At 44.2% G+C, this 16,864-nt stretch overlaps 1 protein-coding gene across 21 annotated transcripts in view; it reads right to left on the bottom strand.

The window, feature by feature from the left end:
- The window catches only part of Trpm3 (transient receptor potential cation channel subfamily M member 3), a 789,469-nt gene that overhangs the window by 87,007 nt on the left and 685,598 nt on the right, over positions 1 to 16,864 (bottom strand). For 17 of the 21 annotated variants that reach the window (XM_038320029.1, XM_038320049.1, XM_038320011.1 and 14 more), the window contains 3 exons: positions 8,168 to 8,268; positions 6,783 to 6,917; positions 3,166 to 3,216 (listed from right to left, as the gene is read on the bottom strand). In XM_038320029.1, the coding sequence (XP_038175957.1) occupies positions 3,166 to 3,216; positions 6,783 to 6,917; positions 8,168 to 8,268 (287 nt within the window). The remainder of the gene's footprint in view (positions 1 to 3,165; positions 3,217 to 6,782; positions 6,918 to 8,167; positions 8,269 to 16,864) is intronic. The other 4 variants (XM_038320005.1, XM_038320100.1, XM_038320107.1 and 1 more) reach the window with 1 other exon arrangement.

The following is a 16,864-nucleotide window of genomic DNA, read 5'->3' as shown; positions in this document are numbered from 1 at the left end:
ATTGCATTATGAATACCAGTTAAAACTTTCACAGAATTATATATATATATATATATATATATATATATATATATACACATGTACATATGTATATATATATGCATGCCTGTAAGGAGGCGCTTATTATATTCCTTAATACTTATTATATTCTTTAATTAAAAAATTAAATTCCCAAGATGTTCTTAGGATTTTAAACCTAGATTTTGGATCCCCTGAGTAAGTACTTGGCCTAAATTAGAAAAAGTCCTATGGGACCATGGGAGAAATTTGCACCCAGATGTGAAACTTTAACGTCTTTGAGAAACACCTAACAAAGAGTCTCATTTCCATATCATTTTATCTGTGAACATAAACTGTTGATATGTGGCTCCTTTGCAGATGAGAAGGCTATTCCTTCCCTTCCTTCAGTAGCCAGTGAGATGAGTCTTTATTTCCTGTTTCTACTTCTTCCGAGAGAAGAAACTAAACACAGACGCCACTTTTGCCCTCCTCTTACTAACAGTCTGCTCTCCAAGTAAAAGGAGAAACTGTTGTTAGGCCATTCTAGTGCGATTCTGGATGAACTTTAAAGCCATCTCCTCCAGTCCCTAAGTGAGCGAGTCAATGCCTGCTCCCCTAACACTCCTCTCGCGCTATTATTCCTGTCGCTCTGAAAGGCTTGCTCTTAGCTAACGGTCCTTCCTCCCATGTTCTTAGCATCCTTTTCTTATTAATCTATGTCATTTTCAAGGATCATTAACAGCCGAGAAGCTTTAAAAAGGGAAGAGAGTACCTTAAGGATTTGCTGCTTGCCTTCTAACAAGACTCGTTACAAACAACTGCAGGAGACAGCTCAAGGAGCTTTGGCTAATGGCTACTGCTGTAGCGGAATGGAAATCTTCCGAGAAGAGACGCTAATATGAGAGATCATTTAGCTGAGAGAAGCTAATGTGAGATCATGATCATTTCTGTTCAAGGAACTATAACTTCAAAAATCTCCTTGAAAGTCAGGCGAGACCTGACTGCCAGGAAAGGAGGCAGGGAAAATGCATGTGTTCCAAGGTTTAGGTTGGCCGATGAATGGGGTTCTGGGACCAAAGCCTAGCTATATCATCAGAAAGCCCCACGTTCTAGCTGAACACAGACTGCTCTGAGGTGAGGAGATGATATCATATTCATTATTTTAGAATTGCTTGAAATAATTTATTGAGTTAACATAAGAGTTAAATGCTTAGCAAAGAATATGCGGAGTAAGTGGGGCCCTAATCACCTGAGAGCAGTTTCCAGAAAAATTGAAGTCAGGATAAATTAAGGGAAAGCAGAATGCGTGAAGGAAATGGGTTTGCTGAGGCACAGATGCCATAGTGGCTTGGAAAGGGCCAGACTGAGGAAAGCTGGGGTCTCAGGAAAGTGGTGATTTGGGTAAACAAGCACACAGGGGCTGCTTCCCTTGATGTCAAGAGTAACTGGTTTTGCTTACAAAGCTGGACAATCCTTCAATATGGCTGTGTGGAGACAGAAGGAAGGTTTGTAGTAACTAGGAAAAATAAAACCAGTGTTTTCAGGTAGATATGGGTTTTGTTTTTGTTCTTACATCCTTTACTCGTTCTTAACGAAGGCCCAGTAGATTAAAATAGGCCAATTATAAGATGCTCCCGGGCCTCCAGCACTTTGAAGACAATATCTAAAGTTGCTTACAGTTCACTAAAGGTCAAGTGTAGTTGAGACTTTCTATGAGATTACATACTTGTCTCGTACTTTTGATTCTCACTTGAGAGTCAAACCAGTCTAGGACTTTCCCTGAGTCCATGATGCATGGAGAAGGAACTCAGTTCCTTGTCTGAGACCAGGAACATGCTTGGCAAGGCCAGAAAATGACCTGGGGGTCAGGGCTCTGGGAGAACTGAGATTTCTCTTCCTGGGACTGCCCCCGCCAAGGACTGTGGTCATCAGTCCTGCCAAGCCTGTGGTACACTTGAAATATCCTTGGTTCTCTTTGGGCAGTTTTGCTTAACTGGCTTCTTTCTGAATCTGTCCCATTGTATGATGGTTTTCTGCTGACTGTCTAATTTTTTTCCTGCACACTGTATAGAAGGTGCTATTATTTCTTAGTAAACTTGCTTGGTGTATGGCACAGCTTATGCAAGACTGCCGGATCCCAACTTTCCTGGCCTCTGTATTTTCTGACCCTATGGTCCTCCCTGTCAGGAACCTGCCACTGAAGAGCAACTTGCTGGTCCAGGTCCCTTCTCTTGGTACGTCCTCGGGTTCTGCCGCAGTGCTACAGCATGCCTATGTGGTGGGGGAAGGTCTACAGTTTCTGTTTCGTTCTTTGGAGTTAAAGGTTCTGAAGGCAGGCTACTACTAAAAGAGACTGTTTGGGGCAAAAGATCATGAAAAAGCCAAGGTTAAACATAACCTTCCTATGTTCAACTTTAAATGAGAATTTTATGCAACAGTAACGAGGCTTCAGAAAGTTTTTGTGAAGAGTAATGATGTCAGCTGGGGAAAGCCTATGTGATACGGTGTTCCCCATCACCAGTAAGCCTCAGTCATTGCTGCTTTTCCTTGCTAAAATACCTTTGGTGATGTTAGCATGTTACTAATGACTGAATATAGTCCTCGTCTCCTTACTCTTCAGCCTCCTCCATAAACTGTGAACAACTCACTTGTACCGACCAGCTTAAAAAAAAAATCAAACAGATGAGCATAAAGTTTAGTTTGGAAAACTGAAGTGTTAGGAGGATGGACTGCACAGACGAGCCCCCTTGTCTCGGCTCCTGACTATACATTAGATGAGAGAGATCGGATGCCATGAGGAGCTGGCAGGAAGGCACCTCATGTGGTAAGTTACCATGGAAACTTACTCCCCCAAACAGTGTCGGGCATTTGGCAAGCTATAGGTAATGACATAAATCCACGTTGGCATGGGGGAAAGCCTAGAGTCTGCTATAGAAAAGCGTTACATTCAGTGAAAGCATCTAAAACCATGGCAACCAAAGGAAGGACCACAGCGGCATTGTCAGCAGAGGTGCCCAAGCTACGAAGCAGATGCACATACACCGTCCTGCGATGACGGGGGCTGGCAGGGACATGGAGACTGGGCAGCTCATGCATTACAGGTACAGTCTATCACAGGAAGCACTCAGGACAGGGCCTCTGACCTGTGGTCTAGAGGATTCTTACCTTTTTGACATCCCTGACCAAGTGGTACAATGTGTTTGAGGGCCCATGTCTCTGAAAATGATAAAGAACAATCAAACAGTTTTGCTAGTCAGGGGCTCCGGGTGACGAGGCAGGAAGGAGCTGGAAAGAAAGGTTCTGGCTGGTGGAGGGCGGCTCGTGGTGCTAGGCCTTGTTCTAGTTGCTCAGTTGTGTCTGTCACTTTGAAACCAAGGCTGGCTGGATTTCAGATCACATGTGGGTCTTCAGGAAAGTGTATTTGAAGTTGTAGGTTCAAACTTTGTCAAGGCGATTGCCAGCTAATAGATACCTGGGCCAAATGGTGTGGAGAAAGCCAGTTTCCCAACAGGACAAAGCAGAGGGTTTGACACATTGCCATAGAAACACTTTCATTTGATTTAATGTAGTTTTCCAAGCTGTCATTAAAAACTTGTCTCAAAAAAGCATTGGCCAGCTTTCTCTGCAAAAGGCCAGAAAGTCGGCAGTGAATGCTTGCAGACTATACAGTCTTTCTCAAATCTGTTCAGCTGCTGTTGTTACTGTATGAAAGCAGCAACAGACTGTATGTAAACAAGTGATCTTGGCTAGGTTTCAACAAAACTTTACTCATGGTCACAGAAAATCAAATTCCATAGAATTCTTTTAGGAGAGGGCTTTTTACTGTGTAATCTCAGCTGTCTTCAAAATCACAGCCCTCCCCCCTCAGCCTTATGAGTTCTGGGATTACACACAGCTGCTGCTCTATCTGGCCAGATTTCATAAATTTTAACATGTCATAGAGTATTGTGGCTTTCTTCGGTTGTTTCAACCATGAAATATAAAAGAAAGTCATCCTTAGCTCCCAGGCTGGACAGAAATAGTGGACTGGCTTCATATTTTGGTGATAGCTCCCTGACATCTAACTTAAGGGAAGGTCATAAGCAAGCTGGGGAAAAAGAGATCAGTAAAGGGTATGGATGTATCAAGGCTTAGAATAAAGTAGATGAAGCTGGGTAGAGTTGGCACATGCCTTTAATCCCAGCACTTGGGAGGCAGAAGCAGGTGGATCTCTGTGAGTTCAAGGCCAGCTGGGTTTACAAGAGTTAGTTCCAGGACAGGCTCCAAAGATACAGAGAAACCCTGTCTCAAAAAACTGGAAAAAAGAAAAGAAAAAGAAAAAGAAAAAAGTCTTTCAGGAGTAGGGATGCTGAGTAAAGCACATCCCAGTGACATTTGACCTTCAGAGGAGCAATGATGTCCCATGAGATACTGGGAATATAATATATATATATATATATATATATATATAATATATATATATATATATAATATAATATATAGTCAGCCCTCCATGCCCAGATGTCTGCATTTGTTGAGGCCACCACTGGATTGAAAACATTTGGGTGAAATTGTGTGTGTATTGAATATGTACAGGTAGCTTAGAATAGTGGTTCTCAACTTTCCTAATGCTGTGACCTTTTAATACAGCTCTTAATATCGTGCTGACTCCCAAGCCATAAAATTATTTTTGTTGCTTCTCATAGCTGTAATTTTGCTACTGTTATGAATCGTAATGTAAATATCTGATAGGTAACTCCTATAGGGTTCACCACCCGCAGGTTGAGAAACACTGCCTTAGAAGATACAGGCTAATACCTGTGTAGATGGCATTGATCTTGTAGTGGGTATTGTACAGGAGAGCGCAACGGTCCTGGCTTAGTTGCTTCATTATTTAGCTTCCAGAAAGAGGTTATTAAAAAAATATTGGATGATGTGTGTAGGTTCTATGCAAATCTGATGTCATTTAGATGAGGAACCTGTGCATTTGAAGGTGGTGTTTTCTTCTGTGGTAACTCCTCGGACGACGCCTATGAGATATGAAGGGTGACTATATTTATGCTAACACCTATTGCTTATCTGAAAACCAAACTCTGCTGGTGTGCTGCAGCTATTAGCTCAAACTGACAGCGTGACTTCAGAACCTGAAACACGGGGAATGCTCTGGGCTTGAGGCTCCTGACCCCACGCCTGGGTGTGCATAGAGGGATCATCGAGCTTACCGGGGACGCAGCTTTCTCCTCTTTACAATGAGGAGAGTGACACCAAGTGACTCGGCTTCTTCCGATTGGGCTGCTTGAGGATTAAATGATGCAATGCCTCCTTATAAAGTTAATAAATGGTGCTCAGCTTTCAGTAAGTGATAGACAGCATTAGCGCTGTTGTTGCCATTCGCTGTCTCATAATTTTTCTCAACACGGTACTGCAGGTGACCACTGCTGGTTGACTGGAGTAATGGAACCTGTTGATCTAAGGTCCAGGACCAGGGTTTTTCACATTCTTTTCAGCTTTCCTAGGCTTTGAAATGAACCTTTCTGCCCCAACACTGTCTAACTGATGAGTCATGATGCCCAGGTGTATTTATTTCTCACTGGAAGTCTCAGGGATTTGAGGCAAGGCAAGCCCGCAGGGAAAGCAGAAGCCTGGGTCCCCTCTGTCAGGCGGCTTTCCTCCTCTAGCGGACCGAGATGAAGCACACTGGTGTTATCTGTCTCCTGCTTCTTGGTGAGGGACTGTCTATAACGCGCTGCACGCATGGTACCAGGACAGACATTGTGACCAGTGCATGGAAAGGAAACATCTGAGAAGAGGCTTGGGGTTAGTTACTGGATTCTTTCTCTTGTTGTTGCTCAGAGACTTAGGACCTTCGATAAAGCACTCCTTAGACCCCGTCTACGCTTTACACTATCGGGACCGCAAAATTCATGGTGAGCTTCACGTTAGTGCAGCAGTGTGAAGAGGTGGGACTCTAGGTGACGGGGTCACAGGGTACCTACTTTGTAAGTGGAACTGAGGTCTAGGCAGAAGATGGTTCCCACTCTCATATTTCCAACCTTTCTACCCTAAGGGGATTGTGTCTGTCTCTTGTAGTGGATACATTCCGGAACGGGAGAATGGCTCTCACTACGTGATGAACCTACTGGCCCCTTGGTCTTGACTTCCAGCCTCTAGCACTGTGAGAAAGAAATTTATGTTCTTCATAAATTACCTAGCCTCAGGTATTCTGTTATAGCAGCACAAACAGACTAAGGACATCTGTGAAATGGTACAAACCAGCACCAGTTCTTTAAACTTGGTTGGCTCTTTCGGTGAATGCCGCTGCAAAGAACCACAACCATCATAAGACATTTTTGGACTCCAAGGTACTTTATACTATGCGAGAAAAATGAACTTCATCACTCTGAGGATGACATAATGATACAGAATACTTAATCAGCCTGCTTTGGTGCAAAACCAACCCTCTTCTGCAATATTTGTCTCAAACACCCCTGAGGCTTTCAGAATAGTGAGCTCTGATCGACAGAGACTTGCTGGTGGTTTTGTGTTAGAATGTGAGAACAGTGGCCTCGGATGATCACGTCCCCTTTTGCCTAAGATGCTGACAACTGAGCAGCTAAAACAAGGGAAGTCGTGGTGACTTGGCGTCTGTTGGTTATCCAGGTGCCAGGGAGGGTGTGGGAGGAGCGATCCATGCATTACAGGAGAGAGAGGAAAAGAATCACAGACATGGGGGGTGGGGCAAGGCAGGAGAAGGTAAACAAAGAGAAGAACGGAAGCTGGAAGACATCTTAGCTTGGCCCTACCGTGTTGTACAGTTCCTCTAGTCTGGAGATGGTGAGAAAACGGTGCATGCTTACTCCGTTCTCGATGAGTAATTTTACAAAATCCACTCTGTCCAGAACTAGGGCGTCCAGCATGGCTTGCTCCAGGGACCCTACCTGTAATTTAAGACTTTCAGTTAGTCTGCCCAGAGCAGAGAAGAGCAGTTCCTCCGTGCTAACCCAGAGGGCTTGAAACCGATTGGGGGCCTGTGAAAATCTCCATATATACCAGAGAGAACCAGTCCCCGCCCCCAGCTCTCACCCCCGCCCCGCCCCCGCCGCCCCCGCTGTCCCCGCCGCCCCCGCACCACGCTCGGACTTATAGATCTAGAAGCTACTTTCTCCCCTAAATCTCTGACTCTGGAGCTTCAGGACCCCAGGTTTTCCTCCTGACAGATTCGCTGGCTTCCGTAATGCCTATGCAGGCAATGCTAGACGCTCCCCTCCCTTCATTTTCTTCTTCCGTAGGCTCTGAATGAGGGCCCTGGCTGACTTAAGGATAGGAACCCAGGTAAACAGAGCGAGGGTCCAATAGGCATGGAATCTCTGGGTGGAAATGGACACTCCAGAGACAAACCGGAGCCACTTAACTAAAACAATGTATTTTCTAGATGGAGCACAAACTGGGATTTGTATGTTTTACAGTTTTCATTTTTTTTGGGGGGGTCAACGTCCAGATGCCTTGACAAATATGACCCCGACTATCAGTCCCTGAACACTGTAAAGACAGGTGCTCAGTTGTGGCCAGAGCTTCTAGGGGTGGAAGGTTTGGGGATCCTTACTTCCAGGCTGCTGCTGGGCTGGCACCCGTGGGTGGGTGCGTGTACATCCCATTTCCCAAATTCTTATTTTTGGCAGCCAAGCAACAGAAAAAAAAAGCCACGGACAGTTATATAAAGCTTTGGTTCACTTGTGCCGGGTATAGGGCAGACCTGTGTGCAGCCACCAGGACCAGATGGTACCTCAACACAGAGGCCTGGCCCAGAAGCAAACCAGCATGAGTGCCAACATTTGGCGGCGGCAGCTCCCTCCTTCTGCTCTCCTGAAAGTAACATACGAATCCTCTCCTGCCTTTATTTTAACGTTGTCTTATCTGTATCTTTAAGGATAGAATAAAAATAGGATTTGCATCTGAAAATTGCTGAGAAGAGCCAGGGAAAGGTTGGTGGTGCGCCTACTTATATCTTCCACTAGGTGGCAGCATGTCCCCAAACACAAGAAGGGCCCCCAAGCCCCGTGTAGCGCTAAGCAAAGGGTGATCGCTCCTCCCCCGACATCCGCCCCAATTTTCTGAGCCTCTTTCAGAGGTTCCTTAAATACCATTGTCAAGCACATGGGCTTTTCAGGGGTAACGATGTATACTCTACCGGCCACTGTTGCCCGTAAATAAAGATCTGGCTGCGAGCGATGTCAACTCTGTTCCAGGCTAAAGCCAAGCTCAGTTGGTCTGGGGCAGATGCATTGGCTCCTGTGCAAAGTGGGAGAAAAAAAGGAGAGAGAAACGGTGGGTTAGTCATGCCAAGAAGAGTCTCTCAGCCACTCCTCTATGGATCCCTCTTCCCCAAGGGCAAGCTAAGAAGCTGTGTGACTCCATTGATATTTTGGGGGAGGATCCTTCTTTGTCACGGTGCTTTCCTGTGCACTGTAGAAAATTTTCATTATTTCATCCATCCATCCATCCATCCATCCATCCATCCATCCATCCATCCATTCATTCATTCATTTATCACCTGTCTGTCTGTCTATTTAAGACAGGGTCTCAATATGTCGCTCAGCCTGGCCTTAAGCTCATGGATATTCCCAGCTTGGCTTCCTGAGTGCTGGGATAATAGTTGTGTACCTGGCCCTCGTTACATTTCAGTCCCCAACAGTCAAGTGTGGCCAGAAGCAGAGATGACATTTGTGCCTCTACAGAAGGTTCTTCTGTGACAGGCAGTCTAGATGACGCATGCAGTCCACGCACGCAGCTCTCAGCAACTGTTTTTGTATCAGAGCACAGGTGCAGCCTAGAAGGCAGTAGGAATATCTTGCGACCTCTGCCATTCGTCTTGTGGCTGGGACCTCTAAAAGTCACTCTTCTGCCATCTTTGAAATGGGAGAAATAAGAATTATCCTATTTTATTCAAAGGAGAGGCTGCGAGACTGAAATGTGATTCTATGAGTGAATTCACATGCCAACAGTTTCCCCTCTACACCTTATTGACATCCTTGTATGGAGGAAGAGACCTCTCTGAATACGAGCACATTTTTACTCTACTGGATCTACTATTAGCAGGGGAAGCAGTCTCCTCTGAGTCAGAGAATTTGAAAATTGGGCATATGTTTGGCAAACTTTTAGGGCTTTCTCCATGTTGTGATAAGGAATATCCCAAGGAATACTGGACATTGGCTCTTGCTCTCTGCGTTGGACCCGTGATGATGCTCAAGTCTAGTTATGCTAGAGTGAAATTAGGAGAAGGTCACCGGGCTCCCTACACAGAATAAACAGAAGCATTCATTATGGTGCTGTGAGAATCTAGCCAGAGCCAATCGCTGTGAATTCTGCCCTGCTGGGAAGGTTAGAATCAACAGAAGGATCCACTTCCTGCTCACCACACTATGAATGTATGTGACTCTCACCTGTTGCCACTTGTCAGAATTACCAGGAGATCTTTACATTATTACTATGCTAGTACCCATACCAATTCAGAGACATTGAAGAAGTCAATTGAAGGAGTGTCTTAAGCCCTCAGGTGTTTCCAATGTGCAGCGGGGCAGAGACCTGCTGGCCCACACACCTCTTTTTTATGTCTACCCCATGCCTTTTTCTTCTGGACTCTGCAGTATTGATGCTAAGATTTAGGCAAACAGGACTGGGGAGATGTGATGTGCTTGCTAAATAAGTATGGGGACCTGAACTCCATGCCCAGAAGAAACATAAAAGCTAGGCATGGTGGCTTGTGCAGGTAATCCATTGTTGGTGTAGTGGGGTGACAGAGACAGGAGGATCCCCAGGGCTTGCTGGCAGACAGTCTAGCCGAACTTATGCTCCAGGTTTAGTGAGCCACTGTCTCAAAAATAAGGACTAAGAAGATGGAGAGAACTAGAGAAAGATAACGGAGAGGACTAGAGGGAGATAGAGAGGACTAGAGGGAGATAGAGAGGACTAGAGGAAGATTATGGAGAGGACTAGAGGAAGATACGTAGTGTTGACCTCAGGCTTGCACGTGAACACACATACACATGTATGTGTACAGCATACACACAAGGGTGTGTGTGTGTGAGAGAGACTCTTCTATTTATCATTTTTAAAAAAGAAAACAAACTTATCTTTTTTTAAATTTTATACACCAATCCCAGTTTCCACTCCCCCCCTCCACCTTCCCCTCCATTCCAACTCCCATCCACTCCCCAGAGAGAGCAAGGTACATTGCTCCAAGGAAGGACCACTATATCCAGGCTGAGAAAGGTATCCGTTCAAAGAGAATGGGGTCCAAAAAACCAGTACAATTTTTCTCAGACCTTGAAAGAACAATACTCAACTTCATATGAAGAAACAAAAAACCCAGAATAACCAAAACCATTCTGTACAATAAAGGAACTTCCAGAGGAATCACCATCCCCGACATCAAGCTCTCTTATAAAACTTGATGTCATCCCTGACATCAAGTAATAAAAACAGCTTTGTATTGGCATAAAAACAGACAGGAGGACCAATGGAATCGAATCGAATTTGGATATTAATCCACATACCTATGAACACCTGATTTTTGACAAAGAAGCTAAAATTATACCCTGGAAAAAGGAAAGCATCTTCAACAAATGGTTCTGGCATAACTGGATGTCAGCATATAGAAGAATGCAAAGAGAGAGAGACCTTCTTTTAGGCAACTGCCAGACATGGTGGCTCATTCCATAATTCTACCACTTGAGAGACTGGGGCAGAAACGTCGCTGTGAGTTCTAGACCAGTCTAGGCTATAGGGTGAGCCCATCTTGAAACCAAGCAAATGGCCCTGGAGAGATGGCTCAGCAGTTAAGAGCACCGGTTGTTCTTCCAGAGGACCTCGGTTCAATTCCCAGCACAATATGGCAGCTTACAACTGCTTATAACTACCTCCAGGGGCTCCAACACCCTCACACAGACATACATGCTGGCAAAACACCAATGTCCATAAAAAATAAAAATAAATAAGGCATTGAAAGCAAACAAAAATAAGTACACAAGCCAAAGTGATTAATGCAAACAGTGTTCACCAGAGGATGGCGGCAGCTGTCTCCAGTTTGCGCATGCGTGTCTAGCCTGGCCCGCCCTTGCAGGCCCCTGTTGTTTCACCTCCACGGTCTGACTCAGGAGCTCAGGGGTGAAGCCTGAGGTTTTGCTTTTCTTTCCTCTTTTTGTGATAGAGGAGATGGAACCCAGGACTAGTCAAGTGCTCCACACTGAGGTTATTCCTGGCCCTGAGTCTGTGCATTTAACCGGCCCTCAGGAAATGCTGCTGCCCCTGTCCTGGGATCACCTATTGGGTGACAAACTCCTTAAGAGCTTTGGGTTGTACTCCCTTCACAAGTCTGAATCTGGTGCCCACAAGTTGATGGGTTTAGTATACATCATATTCTTGAAATGAATTGATTATTGTTTGAAATAATTAATTAATTATTAATTTCATTTACACAGATTTTTCTATTAAGAAAATCTTTTATCTTCTTAGACAGCAACATGGATTGCAAAACTCATGCCAGGGTAACTGAAATATGTGAAAATGTATGTTACTAAGTTGCAGAGGAAAAAAAAAGTGAAGGTTCCCTGAGATTGATTTTGGAAGGTGTCATTTTATAATTGCTTCTTATTTCCCATCTTTTAAAAGTCTATTTTTTATTTTAATGGGCACAGTAAGTGTACATTTGTGTACTATTGTGTGACATTTAGACACACGAACACTGTCTGTATGGATAAAATCGGAATCACAGGCAGAGACCATCAGAGAACATGTGTGTGTGTGTACACTGAGACCATTCAAAATTTCCTTTATTATCTATTTCAAAAATATAGTCAGTTGTCAACCCTAGTTTTCCTATAGTTCTACAGTACAGTTACCACAATTAACAGGCTGTACCCCCGAATACATTAAACACCTCCACTCCCTCCTTCTCCCCCACCATTTATCTTTCCACATCTGTGAAATCAATGTTTAGTTTCCAAATCTAAGAGGGAACTTGCAGTATTTGCCGTTGTGTGCTTAATTTATTTATTTATTTTCACTTAGCACAGTGCCCTCCAGTTTCATCTGTGTTGCTGCAAATGGCACGTTTCTCTGTTTCTTTCTGATGAATACTATCGAATTCTGTATAAAGACATTACATTTTCTTTAGCCGTTTGCCTGGTGATGAGCATCTGAGTTAAGTCCCTGCCCTGAGTATCGGGAATGGTGCTGCAACAGACATGAGAATGTAGATGCTTCTTTGCTGTACTGATTTCCCTTCTTTCTGATGTACACCTGGCCCTGGGATAGCCACATCACATAGTCGTGCTGGTCTGAGTTGTCTGAGGAGCCTAGCCTCCACGCTGTTTTCTCTAAATTTTTTTTTTAAAAAAAGATTTATTTTGTTTTATGTGTACAAGTGTTTTGCCTACATATATGTCTATATACCATGCATATGCCTGGTGCCTGTGGAGGTCAGAAGAGGGCGTCTGATCCCTTAGAACTGGAGTTATAGAGGGTCGTGAACCATCACGTGGGTGCTGGGAATTGAACCTTTGCCCTCTACAAGAGCAATAAGTGCTCTGATATGCTGAGCCATCTTTCACCATCATCCGTCCTCTCTCTCTCTCTCTCTCTCTCTCTCTCTCTCTCTCTCTCTCTAAATAAAGATTATATCAACTTAATTTTTATCCGGGAGAGAGATATCGGGGGCAGGGAAGAGGGAGACACAGGAAGAGAGAGGAAGACACACACACACACACACACACACAGAGAGAGAGAGAGAGAGAGAGAGGGAGAGGGAGAGGGAGAGAGAGAGAGAGAGAGAGAGAGAGAGAGAGAGAGAGAGAGAGAGAGAGAGAATTCACTTGGCTTCTTTTAGCTTGTCTGCTGGTCATTGAGAAGAAACTATAATGGTTCAGTCATTCCCTGCATCATTTATATGTCACAAATTTGTATGCTGCCCAAGTCAATAGTAGCACAAGCCTGAACAGGAGACCATGGAAGAAGGAGCGATTGAGGTCAAGGTGAGCTACAGGCCTGAATGTAATTAGGTGACTGTCAAATAAAAACATGAAGTCACTGAATTTTGGATTTTCAAAAAATTGAAAATGCATCACTCAAGGATCGTCCTGGGTGACAGTTTGAATCGGCACCAGTGATGAACCACCCTGGCTTCCTTAGGATAGTGACAGTTTTAGCACTAAAAATTCCTTCATTCAGGGAGATGCCTCAGTCCTCGGTAAGACTGGATGGCTGCTCAGGCTGTCCTTAATTAGCTGTGCACTGGAATTTGCCACAGAAGTTTAATACACTCTTGCCTCAGATGCATCCCTAGAGATCCTGGTTAATCTGGTCTTAGGCACTGCACGGTCTATAAAGCTCCCCAGGCGATTCATATGGGAAGACAAGGTTAAGACCTTCTAGTGTAGGTAATATACACTCATTAATTTGCTCACTTTGCAATCATGTATTTTTGCATTTAAACATATTGATTTCATGCTCTCCCAGATGACAGACATTTTGCCAGTATGGGCACCAAGATGAATCAGGCCGAATCCTTTGTCTTCAGACCTTCAGTCTGGAGAGGAGAACGCTCTAGTTTAATATAGCAGACATGCAATTTCCCTGCTCAACATGTATTTGTTGAATACATTTGTTTCCAGGAACCGTTTGAATTTGCACAGCTAATAGTGATCACCAAAGCTGTAGTCATCCTCTTAATGGAGGTTGCTGTGTTCTAGTCAGTGGTGGGCCAGTATTTGGAAAACATGCAAACCTGTAACAGTGAAACTTTAGAGTGTGATTTGTGCCATAGGGACGGGTGCCACTCCCAGCATATCTGTGGCCTGTATCTATATAAACAAATGATTGTGTCAGTGCTGCTCCAACTTCCCAATCTTGCTTGTTGCCATGACAATAATTGTACCAGCTAGCTAGAGCAGCCATTGGCAGGTTACCTCAATAGGAGGGCTGGAAACTGTCTTTGAGTAGCCTTGAAGGCACAAATATTTGAGTTCTTTGGGCTCTCTGGTTGACCCCACATAGAAAATAGAGAGTTGGAAAATACCTTGAGGAATTAAAAAAGGCCTGAATTCCATTTAGGTTTTGACTTGAGCTCAGGGTACTCACCCAATTGCCATGCTTTCTGGGATGGTAGGTAGGAGGCCTGCGTGCCTTTGAGGAAAGCCTGGATACAGGGTGAGGATGAATGGCCGGAGGAGTGGCAGAGGTGTAAGGATGAGAAGGCAGGAGGCATGTGAGGCCATCCAGAAAGGGAAAGGGTCAATTATACTGCCCTAATGTGGGCACGAGTACACGTCAGTCTAAAATGTCAACATTGCCGTCCGATTATTTTATCTTTCTGCAGGAGGCTGGTGAAGTTGTAAGTGGACAACTTATGATCACATAGAGTTCTGAAGGATGAATTACTGGACATTTCAGTAAGAGAGCAATGTATGAGGAGATGAGGTATTTAGCTCACTGCTTCTACTGCTGTATTAAGAGTTCAGGGCAGTATGTGGTACGTAAAAGGCATGTCGTAGTCTCTCTGTGTTAAAAGACAATGCCAGAAAGAGGCAGCTCACGAAGAATAGAAATTTATTTTTTACAGTTGGGAGGCCTGAAAACCCAAGATGAAAGTGCCAGCTGGTTTGATGTCTGGTGCGGGCTCACAGTACTTCACCTGTGTCCCCAGAGTTGCAACAGTCAAAGGGTGGGCACAGTTCTACAACTGAGATTGGTTAAGAGAACTTCGCACGCGCTTCTTTGAAGTAACATGAGAAAGTACCTGGTTAAAACAGGACAGAAAACAGCATGTGGTAAGGTGGCTAAGATCCACAGGAAGAAAAGCATTCTCTGTGGCAATGGTAAAGAAAGCTTGTGTTACTTCGAACATTCCAGCCACCGTGTGCACTGAGCGTTCACATCTTCACCCTCTTCATCTACTTACATGAGGCTAGCATCATCTCACACCACAATGGGATGAGCATAGTGCAGGAGGATACATCTCTGTACATATATATGCTTAAAGTCTTTGTGCATTTCTGATGATGATGATGATGTGTGTGTGTGCTCATGTGTGAGTCTGTTTGTGTCTGTGAATGTGGGCATGCAAGTGGAGGCTGTTGGATAACCTTGAGCATCAGTCCTCACCTTCCAGCTTGCTCGAGACAGTGTCTCTTGTTCTCTGTTGAATACAGCAAACTAGCTGGCCTATGCATTTCCAGGCTGCTGGGCTGCAGCTATGGATGCTACCACATCTAGCTTGACATGGGTTCAGGGACCTGAAGTCAAGTCCTCATACGTATGCAGCAAGATCTTCTCCCACACAGCCACCTTCCTAGCCCCAATCAAATTATTTTGAGAGATCACATCAATGTAATTTCTATTTCAGGATTCTGTTAAGTATCCAGCTTTATTAGTTATTGTACATATTAAACTTTATATTTGTATGTATGTATGTAGGTACGTGTGTGTATGTATGTATGTGTGTATATAAAGAAATGCAACGCATAAAAACTCAGTTCTATCCGTGGTTTCAGGTACGTGCTGGGCATCTTGGAATGTGTTCTCGCAGATAAAGAGCAGCTACTATAGTAAAAGTTCATCTTTTTTTTCCAGAAACATTTTTATAAAGAATATTATTCTTCTGTTAATACATTTTGCTCTTTTGTTATTTTCCTTAGACTCTCTCTGTGTGCAGTCTATGCTAATCCATTTTTATTATTTATCATTTAATGAGTTGGGTTATAATGGGCCCAGGGTAGCATTCCGAGCCAGTTATTATTCACAACTGGAAGGCTTTCTCCTAAGCCATGCCAAACTCAAACTCCCTCCTGCAAGCATGGCTTATCCACATAATCCTGCATGCATCCCACCTCCTCTCTTTCTTTGCTCTGAGTTGGGATGAGGAAGGACTTGCAAGTTCTGTTGTTCTTTGCACATGCTGAGGCAGACAAAGGGAAGAGAGCATCCTGGGGCGCTCCTCACGTCTAGGAATAGGATTCTGAAGGTGCACTGTTAGTGGCTTTTATTTCAAACTCTGCCCTGTCCCCAGCATGGTTTCTGCATCCACAGCCATTTCGGAGCATATTTCTTAGTTTCACCAAAATGGAGCTGCTTGTTTTTCCTTGTTTCTGGTCAGTTGATTTGGTGATTTGGATACCTTCTAGGAGAGGAAGGGGAGAGTGATGAGTTGATATGTATGATCACGTCTGTGTTGGCAATTAGAAGGTCATATAGACGAGAGGGTTTCTTAATCAGGGGTCTTCACAGGGTAGCATAGCTCTAGCTGAAGGATGAAGACAGTCAGTCGGGAACGTGCTTAACCAGAGGCTCCTTTAAGAGGTCACTGTATTCAATCGAATCAAGAGTCTGAGAGGGGGAAGGGGAACCAAAACTAAGGATATGTAAAAAGCCATATGGAAACCTACTATTTTACAAAATTGTAAAAAAAAAAAAAAAGAGTCTAAAATAAGAGTTCGAACAGAGGTATCCTTCATGGATGGACAATGCTCCTCCTAGAAGTCATGGATTATTAAATGAAAAATCCCAGTGCCTGGTGTTAGATACTTCCCTATAAACTGTTGGCCAGGGAGGTCCCAGAGGCACCTGACAGGGTACTGTCATTGCTCTTGCTTGGCCACCAGAGCTTCGTGATGAGACCCAATTGCTAAAGATAGATGCTACACACTTGGTCAGAAGCTAAAGAAATAAAGTTGTTGGGGGGGGGGGGGGGGCAGAGGGAACACCATCAACAGGCGTACCCAGCTATGAATCCTGTGAGCTACAATAATGACAAGTCAAGCAACGTGCATCCTTGAACATAATAGAGGCATGGCTGTCATAGGAGTAATCAACTGTGTTTTGATTGGATTGAAGG

This window comes from Arvicola amphibius, chromosome 1, assembly GCF_903992535.2.
Source record: "Arvicola amphibius chromosome 1, mArvAmp1.2, whole genome shotgun sequence".
Taxonomy (NCBI): Eukaryota; Metazoa; Chordata; class Mammalia; order Rodentia; family Cricetidae; genus Arvicola; species Arvicola amphibius.
Note: the sequence above shows the minus strand (reverse complement) of the source record. Positions and strands in the feature narration are given on the sequence as shown.